The 19,730-nt window shown below is 45.3% G+C and overlaps 1 protein-coding gene across 1 annotated transcript in view; it reads left to right on the forward strand.

Annotated features, from left to right (window-relative positions):
- erich3 (glutamate-rich 3) overlaps window positions 1-19,730 on the forward strand; it is a 112,762-nt gene that overhangs the window by 50,316 nt on the left and 42,716 nt on the right. The window contains exons 9-12 of the mRNA XM_087990304.1: window positions 1,243-1,423; window positions 6,214-6,400; window positions 7,111-7,361; window positions 15,188-15,379. Coding sequence (XP_087846430.1) covers window positions 1,243-1,423; window positions 6,214-6,400; window positions 7,111-7,361; window positions 15,188-15,379 — 811 coding nt within the window. The remainder of the gene's footprint in view (window positions 1-1,242; window positions 1,424-6,213; window positions 6,401-7,110; window positions 7,362-15,187; window positions 15,380-19,730) is intronic.

A 19,730-nucleotide genomic window follows, 5' to 3' on the forward strand; every position in this document is an offset into this window, starting at 1 on the left:
TTGAAATACGAGGAAGGTTTGAGGACTCTGGGTTTATACTCGATGGAGTTTAGAAGGATGGGTGGGGGGGGGGATCTAATTGAAGCTTACAGAATACTGAATGGCCTGGACAGAGTGGATGTTGGGAAGATGTTTCCATTGGTGGGAGAGGCTAGGACCTGAGGGCACAGCCTTAGAGTAAAGGGAATAGCTTGTGGAACGGAGGTAAGGAGAAACCTCTTCAGCCAGAGAGTGGGGAATCGATGGAATTCATTGCCAGTGAAGGCTGTGGAGGCCAGGTCATTGAGTATATTTAAGACTGAGATAGATTGGTCCCCTTGACAATCAAGTACTTATGGTTATGGGGAGAAAGTGAGAGAATGGGGTTGAGAAACATTTCAGCCATGATTGAATGGTGGAGCAGACTTGATGGGCTGAATGGCCTAATTTCTGCTCCTTTGCCTTTATGGTCTTATAAACATGCAGTCACCCCCTTTAAAATAGTATTCCTTGTTTAGTTTTATATTGATTTGCTCAGGTTCTTCCTCTCAAAATGTAGCATCTCTCACTTCCCTGAATTGAACTTCATCTGCCAGTTACCCACCCACTGAGCCAGCTTCCCTTGACATTCTGCACAGCCCTCTTGATAACTTTGTGTTTCTAAATTTCATATCATTCCCAGAGATAGAAATTGCGGCCTGTACACCAAAGTCTAGGTCATAAAAGTACATCAGAGAAAGTACCTTGACCCTTGGAGAATTCTACTAGAGGAGAAAGTGAGGTCTGCAGATGCTGGAGATCAAAGTTGAAACTTTATTGCTGGAACAGCACAGCAGGTCAGGCAGCATCCAGGGAACAGGAGATTCGACGTTTCGGGCACAGGCCCTTCTTCATTCCCGAATAAGGGCCTGTGCCCGAAACGTCGAATCTCCTGTTCCCTGGATGCTGCCTGACCTGCTGTGCTGTTCCAGCAATAAAGTTTCAACAGAATTCTACTAGAAACTGTCCTGCAGTCTGAGAAACATCCATTATTCACTGTTGAACCACTCCCTGTTTCCCACCACCAGCCAATTTCACATCCATTTTGCTAATGTCCCTTTCATTCCATGAGCTATAAACTTTCTCACAATTGGTAATTTCCCAGTGTTACTCTTTTACTGTGGTTGTTGATTAAGCTAAAGTCATAGGTACCACCCTAACTGATTGGCAGTAATGGTGGTGCTGATCTTGATTCTGCAGTTTAAATCCTAGTTATTGTTGTAGGAGATTCCAAAGTCACACCGAGCTGTCTCACACAGCAATGTCTTGGTCACGATGGTTTACCGTGGGAAACACTTACATCTCTCGTATGACCAGGCAGAGGCCAGGGATGAGGTCAAGGTTCACCAACAGCACTGCGGCGGCGAAAACCTGTGCGTCTACAAAGGGAAGCTTCTCGAAGCAGGTGAATTAGAAAAAAGCATTCTTCTATCGTGTCCATCTTCATTTCATTTTCAGTATTGAAGCTTGGAAAAGGAAAATTCTTGACAATCAGTTTTGGTCAAAACTTTTACTAAAACCAAGGCAGAAAGGCTGCACTATCTCTGCTGTCCCACTATTCCCCAGCACGCAATGTAAAACAAAAATACTCTCATCTAGTTACCAAGATGACTAATCCAGACCTTACCAATCTCCAGTTTTAAATAAAATAAATCTATCAGCCAATTTTCATCATGAGGACAATTGTGTTGAGAATGCAAAAAAAACTTATTCAATAAAGGATCAAGAATTGGTTAATGTGCCCCAGACAGTAATATGGAAGTATAAATGCTTATTATTAGGATATACAGATATACTCTCCTCAGAAAAACAGAACAAGAAACTGATTACCCTGCGAAGATGGGCTTTCAGAGGAAAAGCGTTTTGGCCAATGACTTATCCTTGAAAGGAAAAGGATACACAGAAATCCACTCCCTTTAGCTGATGCTTTCTATATCATGGGTGATGTGGTGGCCCAGTAGTTAACACTGCTGCCTCACAGCGCCAGAGACCCGGGTTCAATTCCCGCCTCAGGCGACTGACTGTGTGGAGTTTGCACATTCTCCCCGTGTCTGCGTGGGTTTCCTCCGGGTGCTCCGGTTTCCTCCCACAGTCCAAAGATGTGCAGGTCAGGTGAATTGGCCATGCTAAATTGCCCGTAGTGTTAGGTAAGGAGTAAATGTAGGGGTATGGGTGGGTTGCGCCTCGGCGGGGCGGTGTGGACTTGTTGGGCCAAAGGGCCTGTTTCCACACTATAAGTAATCTAAAATCTAAGATCCGGTGTAGTCTTTTCCCAAGGGTGTTGCTGTGAAGATCCAGCACATGTATTTGTTACTGATCACGTAGAGTTGTCTCTGACAGCTTACAGACATAGCTTACTCGGGAAATGCAGGCTTGTAACGTTCCACCAATCACTGTTTCAAATGAACAAACAGGTTTTAATCTGAATTGATGCAAAGGGACTTTTTACGGCGATGGATGTGATCAGCCAATCATAGCAAGCTTTCCTGAGAGGCAACTTGTTCTTAGCAGGCCTCTCTCCAGCTGCACCAGATAAAACAAGAACTTCTCCAACCCAACTGTAGTTCAAAACAAACCCAGTAGGGTGTACAACACAGCAGCAAGCAGTTATTGTGGACGTTCTAAGAAGTCTTTTTTTTTAAAAAGAAAGTATCTCCAGTGTTCGCAATGAACTTTTTCTTCAAAATAAACTACTCCAGATATAAAGGCAAGGACTGATTAGGGATTGTCGGCATGGCTTTGTGCATGGGAGATCTTGTCTCATGAACTTGATTGAGTTTTTTAAAGAAGTAACAAAGAGGGCAGAGAGGTGGAGGTGTTCTATATGGACTTCAGTAAAGCGTTTGACAAGGTTCCTCATGATAGACTGGTTAGCAAGGTTAGATCTCATGGAGTACAGAGAGAACTAACCATTTGGATACAGAACTGTCTCGAAGGTAGAAGAGGGTGGTGGTGGTGGGTTGCTTTTCAGGCTGGAGCCCTGTGAGCAATGGTGTGCAACAAGGATCGGTGCTGGGTCTACTACTGTTCCTCATTTGTGTAAATGATTTGGATGTGAACATCGGAGATACAGTTGTAAGTTTGTACGTGACACCAAAATTGGACATGGACAGCAAAGAAGGTTACCTCAGATTACAATGGGATCTTGATCAGAGGGGCCAGTGGGTTGAGGAGTGGCAGATGGAGTTTAATATGGATAAATGTGAGGTGCTGCATTTTGGAAAAGCAAATCAGAGCAGGACTAACTCACTAATGGTAAGGTCCTAGGGAGTGTTGCTGAACAAAAAGACCTTGGAGTGCAGGTTCATAGCTCCTTGAAAGAAGAGTCGCCGGTAGATAGGATAGTGAAGAAGGCGTTTGGTATGCTTTCCTTTATTGGTCAGAATATTGAGTACAGGAGTTGGGAGGTCACATTGCAGCTGTACAGGACATTGATGAGACCACTTTTGGAATATTGTGTGCATTTCTGGTCTCCTTGCTAACGGAAGGATGTTGTGAAACTTGAAAGGGTTCAGAAAAGATTTACAAGGATGTTGCCAGGGTTGGAGGATTTGAGCTATAGGGAGAGGCTGAACAGGCTGGGGCTGTTTTCCCTGGAGCGTCGGAGGCTGAGGGGTGACATTTTAGAGGTTAACAAAATTATGAGGGGCATGGATAGGATAAATAGGCAAAGTCTTTTCCCTGGGATGGGGGAGTCCAGACCTAGAGGACATAGGTTTAGGGTGAGAGGGTAAAGATATAAAAGAGACCTAAGGGGCAACGTTTTCACATGGTACGTGTATGGAATGAGCTGCCAGAGGAAGTGGTGGAGGCTGGTACAATTGCAACATTTAAAAGGCATTTGGACGGGTATATGAATAGGAAGGGTTTGGAGGGATATGGGCCGGGTGTTGGCAGGTGGGACTAGATTGGGGTGGGATATCGGGTTGGCATGGACGGGTTGGACCGAAGGGTCTGTTTCCATGCTGTACATCTCTAGGACTGTATATGTCTACAAAACCTGAAATGAAATCCTGTCTTCACAATCCTTCAAGATGTGAGTTCTATCAGCAATATTAAATCTCAATATAGACCTTGGAGAGGTTTGCGGAAGCGATTTACTGGAATGGGAGTGGAGTTGAGGGACTTCAGTGGAGAGATAGAAGAACCTGGGATTGTCCTGCATTTCCATTGTGCCTGTCACATCCACAGAAAGGGTTTACAGTCAATAAAGGACTTTTGAAGTGTAGTCGCTTTAATGTGGATAATGCAGCAATGCACAGCAGTCACTCCCGCACAGAAGGGGTGTGCTGATGGCATGGTGATAATCTCACTGGGGACTGGTCATCGAGAGGTTTGGCCAGTTCAGTCCTGATGAAGGGCTTTTGCCTGAAATGTTGATTTTCCTGCTCCTCGGATGCTGCCTGACCTGCTGTACTTTTCCAGCACCACTGTAATCTAGACTCTGATTTCCAGCATCTGCAGTCCTCACTTTTCCTTGGCCAGTTCAAATTCTACCATGGCAGCTGGTAGAATATGAAATTAATGAATAAATCTGGAATTGAAAGCTAGTGTCAGTATTGGTGGCAATGTCAATGATCATTGTTAGAAGAACCTGTTGTGGTTCACTCAGAGAGGGTGAATCTGGCCCATATGACTCCAGTCCTAAAGCACAAGCTGGTTAACTCTTAACTACCCTCTGAGGTGACTCAGCAAGTTTAAAGGCAATTTGGGATATCAGTGACTCCCATAACCCATGAAACAATAAAGAAAACAAAGTTTAATAACAATAAGGGTGATAAATTTAGTGATGTCGATCGATAAATATCAATAATTATTTGATGATAAATATTTGTCCCTCGATACAAGGAAGATTTCGTGGAGCTGTTCAAAATCACAAAGTTTTGATCAGATAAATCAGGAGCAGGAGGGTGAGGGAGCAGCGGGAGACAGATTGAAGGGAATCAGGAAAAGCCCCAGACAGGGAGGTGATTGTTTTACAGTCACTTGTTGGGATCTGGAAGGTGCAGGCTGAAATGTGGAAGCAGATTCAATAATAGCTTTCAAAACAGAAATGTTTCAACACATAAAGTGCAAATCTGGGCAATGGGAAAAGAACAGGAAATGAAACTATTGGTAGGTTTTTACAAAGAACCCCACAAACACGTGGGCTTAAATGACCTCCTCCTATGCTGCAAGATTTTCTGATTCTAAGAATTTGGCCAAACAGTTGCTTGGATCTCTTCTGTGTCTTGTGTGAACTTGCAATGGATATCCACATTGGTTAGACTGTAGATTGGAGGCTAAGAAACAGGAAAAGGAGGCTATTCAGCCCTTCAGTCAAGTTGTGACTCATCTGTCCTCATTTGTATTCACCCATTTGAGCTCCTTTTTCTGTTTGTTATTGGGATTTGGGAGTCAGTGGCAAGGCCAGCGTGTGTTACCCATCCCTGCTTGCCCGAACACTGAATGTCTTATTCACTCATTTCAGAGGGCAGGTAAGGGTCAACCACATTGCTATGGAGCTGGAGTCACATGTAGGTTAGACCAGGTAAGGGTGGCAGATTTCCATTCCTAAAAAATGTAATGAACCTGATCGGCTTTAAAATCAGAAATGGTGATATTATGATCATCTGTGAGACTAGCTTTCAATTCCACATTTATTAATTCCATTCAAGTTCCACCAGATGCTGGGGTGGGATTTGAATTCATGTCCCTAGAATTTTAACCTGGACCTCTGAATTACCAATCCAGTGATATCCCCTTCCATATTCCCATTACCACTTTGTGTAATGAAGTGCTTCCTGGCTTCACCCCTTGAACAGCCTGACTCTTATTCGGAGTTCTGCCTGTAGTGACTGGAACCTTGCTTGGTCAATCAGGGAGCCCTGGATAACAGATAGAAATAGGAGATTCAGAGTCTCCTCACTTTGGGGGAGTGATTCTGAGCTGGCTGGCCACAGCCAATCTACTGTGTACATGTAGATAAAGGGTGACTCAGTGACAGGATACCAGCCTCCGTGCACTTATTCCAATGCCCCTTGTACTCGGCTCCCTCACCGGGGGGAAACATAGCTGCAAATGTTGGAATGGGCTGAATGGCCTCCTTCTGTTGCTCAGATCCAATGTTATTCGATTAAACTCTGTTAGATGTTCTGTTTTATATGGTAATAGCTGTGCGAATGTTTTAAAACTTGGTCCTCTGTTGGTTTCCAGAGAAATTCCAGTTTGTGTCCCGCCGACACTCGGGTTTCCCCTTCAGCCTGACCTTCTTCCTGAACGGCATCCAAGTGAACCGCCTGAGCTCCTGCTGCGAGTATAAGCACCGCAAGGGCTCCCGGCTTGGCGGCAAGCAAGCCTACTTTGCTTTTGTGGATGTGGACGGGGCATCCCCATGTTACAGGTAGGGTGAGATCCCATCTTGGTGACACATCCCCCTCCAAAGTCTCTCTGCACGGAGACATTGGGTGCTGTAATGTTATCAGAAATGGATCACTTTGAAGTGTAGTCCCTGTTGTGATACACGGTGCAGCAGTGGTCATTTTGTGACTGGACATCCAGCCCCATCACGCTAAAGAACAGCTCTGATATAAATAGTACACCTAAATAATTGTTGCCATATTATGACCGGAAGGTAAATAATAAGCCCCTTGAGCCATATGTAGAGTCATACTGTACAGAAATCTACAGCAACAAAATTACAACATTTCACCAAAAGACAACGCAAGCAGAGTCTTTGAATATTTTAAATGTGTTGGTGGACAGATTCTTGCCAGGGGTGGTGGAGTGTTGTGGAATGGTAGAGAAGATTATCAGGGGTGGGCAGGAATGTAGTTGATTAATGAGCCAGGATCTTCTTGACTGGAAGGGCCAGCCTTGCTGCTCCTAATTTGTGTTCATATCAAGCCTTACCCACCGTTCATAAGGAACTACTTCCTGAAAGCCCGTAAGCAGGAGGCTAAATATTAAAATTGGAGCCAACTGTTTAGGGCTGATGTCAAGAAGCACTTATTCCCCTAAAGAGAAGTAGAATTTTGGAATTCTGTTCCCGCAGAAAGCGTTTGTATTTCCCAGATAACTACCCGAGTCTTTCTGTCCCGTCTCTTCTGTCAGGTGTATTATCGCCATGGGTTTGGATAAGAAACCCACACCACCTTCGAAAAGGGTGAAGGAAGAAGTGGTGAAGGAAGTGGAGAAAGAAAAGTGTGAGCTGACGGAAGACAGAGACAAGTTAACTGTAGTGAATGCCAGTGGGGAGACCAGTCAGGAAGAAGCAATGACGGCTGAATCTTCAGTTGAAGAGGAGAGAATGCATGAAGGTCAAAGTTCACCAGCCAGGACCCAAGACGGAAGTTCCAAGGAGGGTTAGTCTCAATGATGTAGTTGTTTCAGGAGTGTTTCATACCAGTGAACAGTGTGTATTAATGGAAAGATTCTTGGGTTAATTAACAGTCTTGTACACTGCGACATAAACAAATCTCTCAAAACCAACTTGTAGCATCAGAGCTCGAAAGTGGTAAGATCTCCCGCATTCCCACATCGACAGCCCATTGTGTCTGTGCCATTCTTTTAAAGGGCTGTCTAATTAATCTAGCCCTCCACTGTTTCCCCACAGCCTCCAAACTTGACTATTTCCAATATTTCTCCAATTCCCCTTTGAAAGTTATTATTGGATCTGCTGCCACTGCCCTTTCAGGCAGCAAGTTCCAGATCCCAGCAACTCATTTTTACAAAAAACCCCTCAGTCTTTACTGACTCCGTTCAATCTGTGTCCTTCTGGTCACTGACCTCCTATCCCTCTCTTCATGATTTTGAACACCTCAATTAAACCTCCCGGAACCTTCTCTGCTTTAAGAAGAACAATCCCAACTTCTCCCAGTCTGTCCACATTCACTGAAGATCCTCATCCCTGCTCCCATTCCAGTGAATTTCCTGGGACACTATCCATGTTCTTGACGTCCTTCCTAAAGAATAATGAGTAGATATAATTGTCTAGCTGAGGGTCTCAGCAGTGATTTGTAAAAGGTAAAGTACTCGCTTGATTTTATACTCTGTGTATCTCTCTATGTAAAGCCCAGTGTCCTGTGCAGCCATAGATGAATGAGATTGGAGTTTTTTCCAATTGCAACAAAAGAAGACATTATGGGGAGCAGGTAGCAGTCTTTAAAATAATATTTGACAGTGTAGTTATGGAGAAAATGTTTTCATTTGTAGGAGAATGGACATAAAATAACTAATTAAAATCCAATAGGGGATAAGTAGCCTGCCTGACTCTAAGACCATAAGATAAAGGAGCAGAATGAGGCCGTTTGGCCCATCAGGTCTGCTCTGCCATTCCATCATGCTCCTCAATCCCATTCTTCAGTAACCCTTCACAATCAAGAGCTTATTGATCTCTGTCTTGAACACAGTCAGTGACCTGTCCTCCACAGCCCCGATGGAAGTGAGTTCCACAGATTCACCCCACTTGGCTGAAAAACTTCCGCCTCATCTTTATTTGAATTAGAATTAGAATTGCTACGGTGTGGAAACAGGCCCTTCGGCCTAACAGCTCTACACCGCCCCACCCAGTCCCATTGCCCTACATTTCCCCTGACTAATACACAACCCTGAACACTGAGGGCAATTTACCATGGCCAGTTCACCTGACCTGCACATCTTTAGACTGTGGGAGGAAACTGGACCACCCGGAGGAAACCCACGCAGCCATGGGGAGAATGTGCAAACAGACAGACAGTCGCCCGAGGCTGGAATCGAACCCAGGTCCCTGGTGCTGTGAGGCAGCAGTACTGGCCGCTGTGCTGTCCCTCTGTTCTAACAGGTCACCCCTTCACTCTGAGATTGTGTCCTTGTGTCCTAGTCTCTCCTGCTAATGGAAACATCTCTACATCTACTCTATCCAGGCTGTCAGTATTCTCAAAGTTTAGGGTGTAGGTTTGCTCGCTGGGCTATAGGTTTGATATCCAGACGTTTCATTACCTGGCTAGGTAACATCATCAGTGGTGACCTCCAAGTGAAGCGAAGCTGTTGTCTCCTGCTTTTTTTATATATCTTTCTCCTGGACGGGTTCCTGGGGTTTGTGGTGATGTCATTTCCTGTTCGTTTTCTATGGGGTTGATAGATGGTATCTAGATCTATGTGTTTGTTTATGGCGTTGTGGTTGGAGTGCCAGGCCTCTAGGAATTCTCTGGCATGTCTTTACTTAGCCTATTCCAGGATAGATGTGTTGTCCCAGTCGAAAATGTGGGTTTTTTTCATCAGTGTGTAGGAGTGCGAGGGAGAGAGGATCGTGAATTTTGTGGCTAGCTGGTGTTCATGTATCCTGGTGGCTAACTTTCTTCCTGTTTGTCCTTCATAGTGTTTGTGGCAGTCCTTGCATGGAATTTTGTAGATGACATTGGTTTTGTCCATGGGTTGTACTGGGTCTTTTAAGTTTGTTAGTTTTTGTTTGAGAGTGTTGGTGGGTTTGTGTGCTACTAGGATTCCGAGGGGTCTTAGTCGTCTGGCTGTCATTTCTGTCACAGACACCAACACCTATCAACAGGTGGTGCTAGACCCGACCCCACAACTAGGAAACAAGATTACACAATTCTGGACAATTAAACAAGACGGAATTCCAGAAAATGAAACCAGATGGGACCAACACCCCACAATTCTACGGACTCCCAAAAATCCATAAACCAGGAGCCCCCCTCAGACCTATAGTCACACTACCCACGGCACGGTGGCACAGTGAGTAGCACTGCTGCCTCACAGCGCTAGAGACCCGGGTTCAATTCCCGCCTCAGGCGACTGACTGTGTGGAGTTTGCACGTTCTCCCTGTGTCTGCGTGGGTTTCCTCCGGGTGCTCCGGTTTCCTCCCACAGTCCAAAGATGTGCAGGTCAGGTGAATTGGCCATGCTAAATTGCCCGTAGTGTTAGGTAAGGGGTAAATGTAGGGGTATGGGTGGGTTGCGCTTCGGCGGGGCGGTGTGGACTTGTTGGGCTGAAGGGCCTGTTTCCACACTGTAAGTAATCTAATCTAAATCTACCCGGAACACCAACTTACAGACTGGCCAAAGAACTACACGCAAGGCTGAAATACCTACTAAAAGAGTCACAGCACTCCATCCACTCCACCCAGGAATTCCTAAAAATCATCAAAAACACCAAAATAGAGGAAGACGAAGCAATGATCTCATTCGACGTAACAGCACTGTTCACCTCCATCAACATCGACCTGGCAAAGGAAACACTTACCACACTTTTAGAAGAGGAGACCATCACACACACACACATCAACCACCAATCACATTACCAACGAAAACATCATGAAGCTAGTGGACCTGTACCTCACCACCCACTTCACTTTCAACAACGTAGTCTACAAACAAACCAACGGCACACCCATGGGATCTCCGCTATCAGGATTCATAGCAGAAGCGGTAATGCAGAGACTAGAACAAACAGCCCTACCAACCATCACACCAAAAATCTGGGTCCGCTACTTAGATGACACCTTTGTCATCACAAAACGAAACCAGATAGAAGAGACATTTAACATCATCATCAACACCCTCACAGGCATAAAGTTCACCAAGGAGGAAGAAACTGACAACAAACTCGCATTCCTGGACGTCACAGTCGAAAGAAAGGACAATGGAGAACTACAAACCTGCGTATACAGAAAACCGACAAACACTGACCAAATACTAAACTACACCAGCAACCATCCCAACACACACAAACGAAGCTGTACCAGAACACTATTCCAATGAGCCACCACACACTGCAGCACAGACGAACTTCGGAAAACAGAGGAGAACCACCTGTACAACGTATTCAAGAAGAACGGATACTCAAAAAATACAGTTTGCAGATTCCTCAAGAACAAACCACGACAAGCAGACCAAACACAGCCAGAAACCCTAACCACCTTACCATACATCAAAGAAGTTTCAGAAATGACAGCCAGGTTACTAAGACCCCTCGGAATCCTAGTAGCTCTCAAACAAAAACTAACAAACTTAAAAGACCCAGTACAACCCATGGACAAAACCAATGTCATCTACAAAATTCCATGGAAGGACTGCCACAAACACTACATAGGACAAACAGAAAGAAAGTTAGCCACCAGGATACATGAACACCAGCTAGCCACAAAAAGACACGACCCTCTCTACCTCATAGCCCTACACGTGGATGAACAAAAAAACAGCATTTCGACTGGGACAACACATCTATCCTGGGACAGGCTAAGTAAAGACATGCCAGAGAATTCCTAGAGGCCTGGCACTCCAACCACAACGCCATAAACAAACACATAGATCTAGATACCATCTATCAACCCCTCAGAAAACGAACAGGAAATGACATCACCACAAACCCCAGGAACCCCATCCAGGAGAAAGATATAAAAAGAAAGCAGGAGACAACAGCTTCACTTCACTTGGAGGTCACCACTGATGATGTTACCTAGCCAGGTAATGAAATGTCTGGATATCAAACCTACAGCTCAGCGAGCAAACCTACACCCTAAACCTCAACCTGAGCTACAAACCTTGCATTCTCTAAGTTTCAATCAGAACCTTCATTATCCTTCTAACATCCATCGAGTAATGACCCAGAGTCCTAAACCGCTCCTCATATGACAAGGCCTTCATCCCGGGTTCATTCATGTTAACCTCCTCTGAAGCCCCTCTAAGGCCAGCACTTGCTTCCTTAGATACAGGGCCCAAAACCACTCATAATATTTCAAATGCAGTCTGACCAGAGCCTCATGCAGCCTCTGCAGCACATCTCTGCTCTTGTACTCTCGCCCTCTTGAAATGAATTCTGAAGTGCAACTGCCTCTGGAGCTAGAATGTAGAACTTGCTCCATATGAAGTGGGTGACACTTGGGGGGGGGGTTTAAACTAACTCTGCAGGGGCATGGGAACCCAGATTGTAGCTTCAGGGTGCAGGGCCTGGAGTGTAGGGAGGTTAGGAACATGGCATCAATTTCCAAGGAGGGTGCCTGTAAACAGGAAAGTGGCTTGAAGTGTGTATACTTCAATGCAAGAAGTATACGAAATAAGGTAGGTGAACTTGCAGCGTGGGTTGGTACCTGGGACTTCGATGTCGTGGCTATTACGGAGACATGGCTAGAACAGGGACAGGATTGGCTGTTGCAGGTTCCAGGATTTAAATGTTTTAGTAGGGTCAGAGGTGGGGGTAAAAGAGGGGGAGGTGTGGCATTGCTTGTCAAAGATAGTATTACAGTGGTGGAAAGGACGATGGATGAGGACTTGCCATCTGAGGTAGTTTGGGCTGAGGTTAGGAATAGGAAAGGTGAGGTCACCCTGTTAGGAGTCTTTTACAGGCCTCCTATTAGTCCTAGAATCATTGCAGAAGGATAGGGAAGGTGATTCAGGAGATGAGTGACAGTAATAGGGTGGTTGTTATGGGGGACTTTAACTTTCCTGATATTGATTGGGAAAGCTATAGCTCAAGTTCGTTAGATGGGTCAGTGTTTGTTCAATGTGTGCAGGAGAGTTTCCTGACACAATATGTAGACAGGCCAACAAGAGGTGAGGCCATACTGGATTTGGTTCTGGGTAACGAACCAGGCCAGGTGTTAGAATTAGAGGTAGGTGAGCACTTTGGGGATAGTGACCATAATTCGGTGATTTTTACTCTCGTGATGGAGAGGGATAAGTGTGTACTACAGGGCAAGAGTTATAGCTGGGGTCAGGGAAATTATGATGCGGTGAGGCATGACTTAGGATGTGTGGCTTGGAAAAGTAGACTCCAAGGCAAGAGTGTAAATGATATGTGGAGCTTGTTCAAGGAGCAACTATTGAGTGTCCTTGATAATTATGTACCTGTCAGGCAGGGAGGAAAGGGTCGTGCGAGGGAGCCGTGGTTTAATAAGGAATTGGAATCCCTTGTTAAATGGAAGAGGGCGGCCTATCTCAAGATGAGACGTGAAGGTTCAATTGGGGCGATTGAGAGTTATAGGGTAGCCAGGAAGGACCTGAAGAGAGAGCTAAGAGCAGCAAGGAGGGGACATGAAAGGTCCTTAGTCGGTAGGATTAGGGAAAACCCTAAGGCTTTCTATAGGTATGTTAGGAATAAAAGAATGACTAGGGTAGGAATAGGTCCAGTCAAGGATAGTAGTGGGAAGTTGCGTGTGGAGGCGGAAGAGATTGGGGAGACACTGAATGAATATTTTTCTTCAGTATTTACTCAGGAACAGGGCATTGTCGTCGATGTGAATACTGAGTCACAAATAAGTAGAATGGATGGCTTTGAGGTATGTAGAGAAGAGGTATTGGAAATCCTGGAAAAGGTGAAAATAGATAAGTCCCCTGGGCCTGATGGCATTTATCCTAGGATTCTCTGGGAAGCAAGGGAGGAGATTGCAGAGCCATTGGCCTTGATTTTTATGTCCTTGTTGTCTACAGGAGTAGTGCCAGAAGACTGGAGGATAGCAAATGTGGTTCCCTTGTTCAAAAAGGGGAGTAGGGATAACCCTAGTAACTATAGGCCGGTGAGTCTCACTTCTGTTGTGGGCAAAGTCTTAGAGAGAATTGTAAGGGATAGGATTTATGCACATCTGGATAGGAATAATGTGATCAAGGATAGTCAGCATGGTTTTGTGAAGGGCAGGTCGTGCCTCACAAACCTTATTGAATTCTTTGAAAAGGTGACGAAGGAGGTTGATGAGGGGAAAGCGGTAGATGTGGTATATATGGATTTTAGTAAGGCGTTTGATAAGGTTCCCCATGGTAGGCTACTGCAGAAAATACGGAGATATGGCATTGAGGGTGAGTTGGAGGTTTGGATTAGGAATTGGCTGGATGGAAGAAGACAGAGGGTAGTAGTTGATGGCAAAGTTTCTTCATGGAGTGCCGTCACTAGCGGTGTTCCGCAAGGATCTGTTTTGGGACCATTACTGTTTGTCATTTTTATAAATGACCTGGAAGAGGGGTTAGAAGGTTGGGTGAGCAAGTTTGCGGATGATACGAAAGTCGGAGGAGTTGTTGACAGTGAGGAAGGATGTGGCAGGTTACAGCAGGATATAGAGAAGCTGCAGAGCTGGGCAGAAAGGTGGCAAATGGAATTCAATGTAGCTAAGTGTGAGGTGATTCACTTTGGGAAGAATAACAAAAAGATGGGGTACTGGGCTAATGGTCGGATACTTGGTAGTGTGGATGAGCAGAGGGATCTTGGTGTCCATGTACACAGATCTCTGAAAGTTGCCACCCAGGTAAATAGTGCGGTGAGGAAGGCATATGGCATACTGGCTTTTATTGGTAGAGGAATTGAGTTCCGGAGTCCTGAGGTCATGATGCAGTTGTATAAGACTCTGGTGCGGCCGCATCTGGAATATTGTGTGCAGTTTTGGTCGCCATACTATAGGAAGGACGTGGAGGCACTGGAACGGGTGCAGAGGAGGTTTACCAGGATGTTGCCTGGTATGGAAGGAAGATCGTATGAGGAAAGACTGAGACACTTGGGGCTGTTTTCATTAGAGAAAAGAAGGTTTACGGGTGACTTGATAGAGGTGTACAAGATGATTAGGGGGTTAGATAGGGTTGACAGTGTGAACCTTTTCCCGCGTATGGAGTCGGGTATTACAAGAGGGCATAGCTTTAAATTAAGGGGGGGTAGATATAGGACTGAAGTTAGGGGTAGGTTCTTCACTCAGCGAGTCGTAAGTTCATGGAATGCCCTGCCAGTAGCAGTGGTGGACTCTCCCTCTTTATGGGCATTTAAGCGGGCATTGGATAGGTATATGGAGGATAGTGGGCTAGTGTAGGTTAGGTGGGCTTGGATCGGCGCAACATCGAGGGCCAAAGGGCCTGTACTGCGCTGTATTCTTCTATGTTCTATGTTCTTCCTCCACACTCTTCCCACCCAAAACCTCACAGCACGCCATGGGCATCTGACTATGTAACTGACTGTAATATATCTGATGGAATGTTCCAACACAGACTGGTGACACACCTAGAACAGGATCCAGTAAAAGTGTTTAAAACGATAACGGAATTCATTCGAAGAGGCACAGGGAAGTCTAAAATAATATTGACATGATCTAGGGATCCAGAATATTACTAACACACATCCGATGGTTCAACAGACTCTGCCTTATTTTTGCAGAGTGGATTTTGGATGGTTCTAATGCCATATTTTTTCTAAATTTTCACGCTTGTAAATGTTTGTCAGAGTATGATGATGATTTTGAAGAGGAGGAGGAGAAAATGAATGACAAGTTGAGCGAGAGAAAGTCACTTGCAGACCTCAAGAAGGAGAGGTGGAGCTCAGATGATGAACACCAGAGTGAGAACTCAGATGTTCAGGATGAAGGATCAGTGAGCAAGAAGGAACACAGCGACTCCTCGGATAGTGAAAGCGAAGGTAAGGCCAGGATGTCTTTTACAATATTTGGTTATTGTCCCTCATGTTTTCACCTCTCTCTCCCTCTCAATAATCTCCTCGAGCTCTAGAACCTTCTGTGATCTCTGTGCTCCTCCAATTCCGGCATCTTATTCATTCCTGGTTTTAATCACTCCATCATTCATGGGCGTGTCTTCTACTCCCCGAACTCTAAGTTCTCAAATTGCCTTCCTAAATCCTCCACCCCTCTCGCTCTGTCTCTCATTCTTTGAGAGCATCTTAAAACCAAACTCTGGTCACCTGCGCTGTGGGGCTCAGCGTCGAACATAGATTGCTGATATCAATGTTGTTCTGTGGTATACTCCTGAATTATGTTTAATAATGAAGGGTGAAGACATATCTGAATGAGGCTTCATTTTCTAGCCTAAGAGTTTGAACGGTGCTGTCAAAGGAGCCTTGTTGAGTAGCTGCAGTTCATCTTGGCGCTGGAACTCACTTCTGGCTCTGTAGATTTGAGGCGCAATCTCCTTTACAAACAGGCCCACCATATTCTCCATCAACAACCAAGCAGAGTTTGATTTCCTGCTTGGTGCCAGATCCCGCTGCTTGGCTTGGGATGCAACCTGCCCTCTGTATGATTAGTTAGCCAGCCCTGACCTGGCCCCTCGCTATAAACCCATTAGCCCCTGTACAAAGGGCACAGGGAAACAGTTCCTCACTATAAACCTCAGTGTCAGAGGACAAAGGGGGTTGTCATCTCCACTCATACATCAAGATCGCATCCTGTGTTGTCAGTTCCTGTGGCAAGTATCATAGAATATAGAAGCATGGAAAAAAAGGAGTCGGGGTGGGCCATTGGACCCCTCAAGCCTGCTGTGCCATTCAGTATGATCGTGGCTGATCATCAAGCTCACTACCCTGAACCGCTGTCCCCCCCATTAAGCCCTTGATCCGTTGATCCCTTAATCCTTTTAGCCACTAAAGCTATATCCATCTCCGTTGTTGTGGTTCTGTTCGCCGAGCTGGGAATTTGTGTTGCAGGCGTTTCGTCCCCTGTCTAGGTGACATCCTCAGTGCTTGGGAGCCTCCTGTGAAGCGCTTCTGTGATCTTTCCTCCGGCATTTATAGTGGTTTGTACCTGCCGCTTCCGGTTGTCAGTTCCAGCTGTCCGCTGCAGTGGTCGGTATATTGGGTCCAGGTCGATGTGCTTATTAATTGAATCTGTGGATGAGTGCTATGCCTCTAGGAATTCCCTGGCTGTTCTCTGTTTGGCTTGTCCTATAATAGTAGTGTTGTCCCAGTTGAACTCATGTTGCTTGTCATCTGCATGTGTGCCTGCTGCCAATAGTACCACTATTCAAACCACTATAAATGCTGGAGGAAACATCACAGAAGCGCTTCACAGGAGCGCTGAGGATGTCACCTAGACAGGGGACGAAACGCCTGCAACACAAATTCCCAGCTCGGCGAACAGAACCACAACAACGAGCACACGGGCAACAAATCTTTGCACAAACTTTGTATATCCATCTCCTTCTTGAAAACACACAATGTTTTGACCTCAACCACTTTTTGTGGGAGGGGATTCCACAGGTTCACCACTCTGAGTGAAGACATTTCTCTTCATCTCAGTCTTAAAATGTCTACCCTTAACCTTAAATTATGACCCCTTGTTCTGGACTCCCCGACTATCGGGAATGTTGTTCCTGTATCTACTCTGTCTAGTCCTGTTAGAATGTTAAGGTTTCTATGCAATCCCAGCAGTCCCCTGGAGATTATTATTTAATTTGTTGAGTTTCTTATCCTGGAAAAAGCAGGCAGTCTGTGTTATAGAACATAGAACATAGAAGAATACAGCGCAGTACAGGCCGTTCGGCCCTCGATGTTGCGCCGATCCAAGCCCACCTAACCTACACTAGCCCACTATCCTCCATATGCCTATCCAATGCCCGCTTAAATGCCCATAATGAGGGAGAGTCCACTACTGCTACTGGCAGGGCATTCCATGAACTCACGACTCGCTGAGTAAAGAACCTACCCCTAACATCTGTCCTATACCTACCCCCCCTCCCTTAATTTAAAGCTATGCCACCTTGTAATAGCTGACTCCATACGTGGAAAAAGATTCTCACTGTCGACCCTATCTAAACCCCTAATCATCTTGTGCACCTCTATCAAGTCACCCCTAAACCTTCTTTTCTCCAATGAAAACAACCCCAAGTGCCTCAGCCTTTCCTCATACGATCTTTCTACCATACCAGGCAACATCCTGGTAAACCTCCTCTGCACCCGTTCCAGTGCCTCCACATCCTTCCTATAGTATGGCGACCAAAACTGCACACAATACTCCAGATGTGGCCGCATCAGAGTCTTATACAACTGCAACATGACCTCAGTATTCCGGAACTCAATTCCTCTACCAATAAAAGCCAGTACGCCATATGCCTTCTTCACCGCACTATTTACCTGGGTGGCAACTTTCAAAGATCTGTGTACATGGACACCAAGATCCCTCTGCTCATCCACACTACCAAGTATCCGACTATTAGCCCAGTACCCCATCTTTTTGTTACTCTTACCAAAGTGAATCACCTCACACTTAGCTACATTGAACTCCATTTGCCACCTTTCTGCCCAGTTCTGCAGCTTATCTATATCCCGCTGTAACCTGCCACATCCTTCCTCACTGTCTACAACTCCTCCGACTTTCGTATCATCCGCAAACTCGCTCACCCAACCTTCTAACCCCTCCTCCAGGTTATTTATAAAAATGACAAACAGCAATGGTCCCAAAACAGATCCTTGCGGAACACCGCTAGTGACGGCACTCCAAGATGAACCTTTGCCATCAACTACTACCCTCTGTCTTCTTCCAGCCAGCCAACTCCTAATCCAAACCTCCAACTCACCCTCAATGCCATACCTCCGTATTTTTTGCAGTAGTCTACCATGGGGAACCTTATCAAACGCCTTACTAAAATCCATATACACCACATCTACCGCTTTCCCCTCATCCACCTCCTTAGTCACCTTCTCAAAGAATTCAATAAGGTTTGTGAGGCACGACCTGCCCTTCACAAAACCATGCTGACTATCCTTGATCACATTATTCCTATCCAGATGTTCATAAATCCTATCCCTTACAATTCTCTCGAAGACTTTGCCCACAACAGAAGTGAGACTCACCGGCCTATAGTTACTAGGGTTATCCCTACTCCCCTTCTTGAACAAGGGAACCACATTTGCTAGCCTCCAATCTTCTGGCACTACTCCTGTAGACAACGAGGGCATAAAAATCAAGGCCAATGGCTCTGCAATCTCCTCCCTTGCTTCCCAGAGAATCCTAGGAAAAATGCCATCAGGCCCAGGGGACTTATCTATTTTCACCCTTTCCAGAATTTCCAACACCTCTTCTCTACATACCTCAAAGCCATTCATTCTACTTAATTGTGACTCAGTACTCACATCGGCAACAATGTCCTGTTCCTGATTGAATACTGACGAAAAGTATTCATTCAGTGTCTCCCCAATCATTTCAGCCTCCACACGCAACTTCCCACTACTATCCTTGACTGGACCTATTCCTACCCTAGTCATTCTTTTATAGTTTATGGAAAGTTACAGTCTCATGAGATCAACCGCAACGTTCAACCTCAGCCACTCAGCTCTCCCCCCATTTGCCAATCAAAGTTGATCCACTTGAATCTGTGAGCTCTACATAAACTAACAGTGCTCACTGCTAATTATAATCGAGATAATACAATCTGTTGCTGCTGCTTACTATGCTGTTTAATTGCTACATGCACGCACAGCTCTGTCGCTAAGCAATGATTTGTTATTCAGTTTACAGACTGTTTATAATTTTCTTTCAATTAATATAGAGAAAAGGCAGGCGAGGACCGCACTAGCAGCATTTAAATAGGCTTCACATCCGCTCATGTGACAGCCATGCTGTATTCCTTTATGTGAGACTCTTCCATTTCCAGTCACACTCTCACTCACAATCACCACTGATTCAGAAGGTCAAGTCATCATAGAACATAGGATATTATAGCACATTACAGGCCCTTTGACCCTCGTTGCAGCACTGACCTGTGAAACCAATCTGAAGCCTATCTAGCCATCCAGATGTTTATTCAATGACCATTTAAATGCCCTTAAAGTTGGCGAGTCTACTACTGTTGCAGGCAGGACATTCCACGCCCCTACTACTCTCTGAGTAAAGAAACTACCTCTGACATCTGTCCTTTATCTATCACCCCTCAGTTTAAAGCTATGTTCCCTTGTGCTAGCCATCACCATCTGAGGGAAAAGACTCTCACTGTCCAACCTGTCTAACCCCCTCATTATCTTATATGTCTCTATTAAGTCA

The sequence above is a fragment of the Chiloscyllium plagiosum genome, unplaced genomic scaffold, assembly GCF_037043375.1.
Source record: "Chiloscyllium plagiosum isolate Xiang-an unplaced genomic scaffold, Cpla_swu_hap1 HiC_scaffold_9, whole genome shotgun sequence".
Classification (NCBI taxonomy): Eukaryota; Metazoa; Chordata; class Chondrichthyes; order Orectolobiformes; family Hemiscylliidae; genus Chiloscyllium; species Chiloscyllium plagiosum.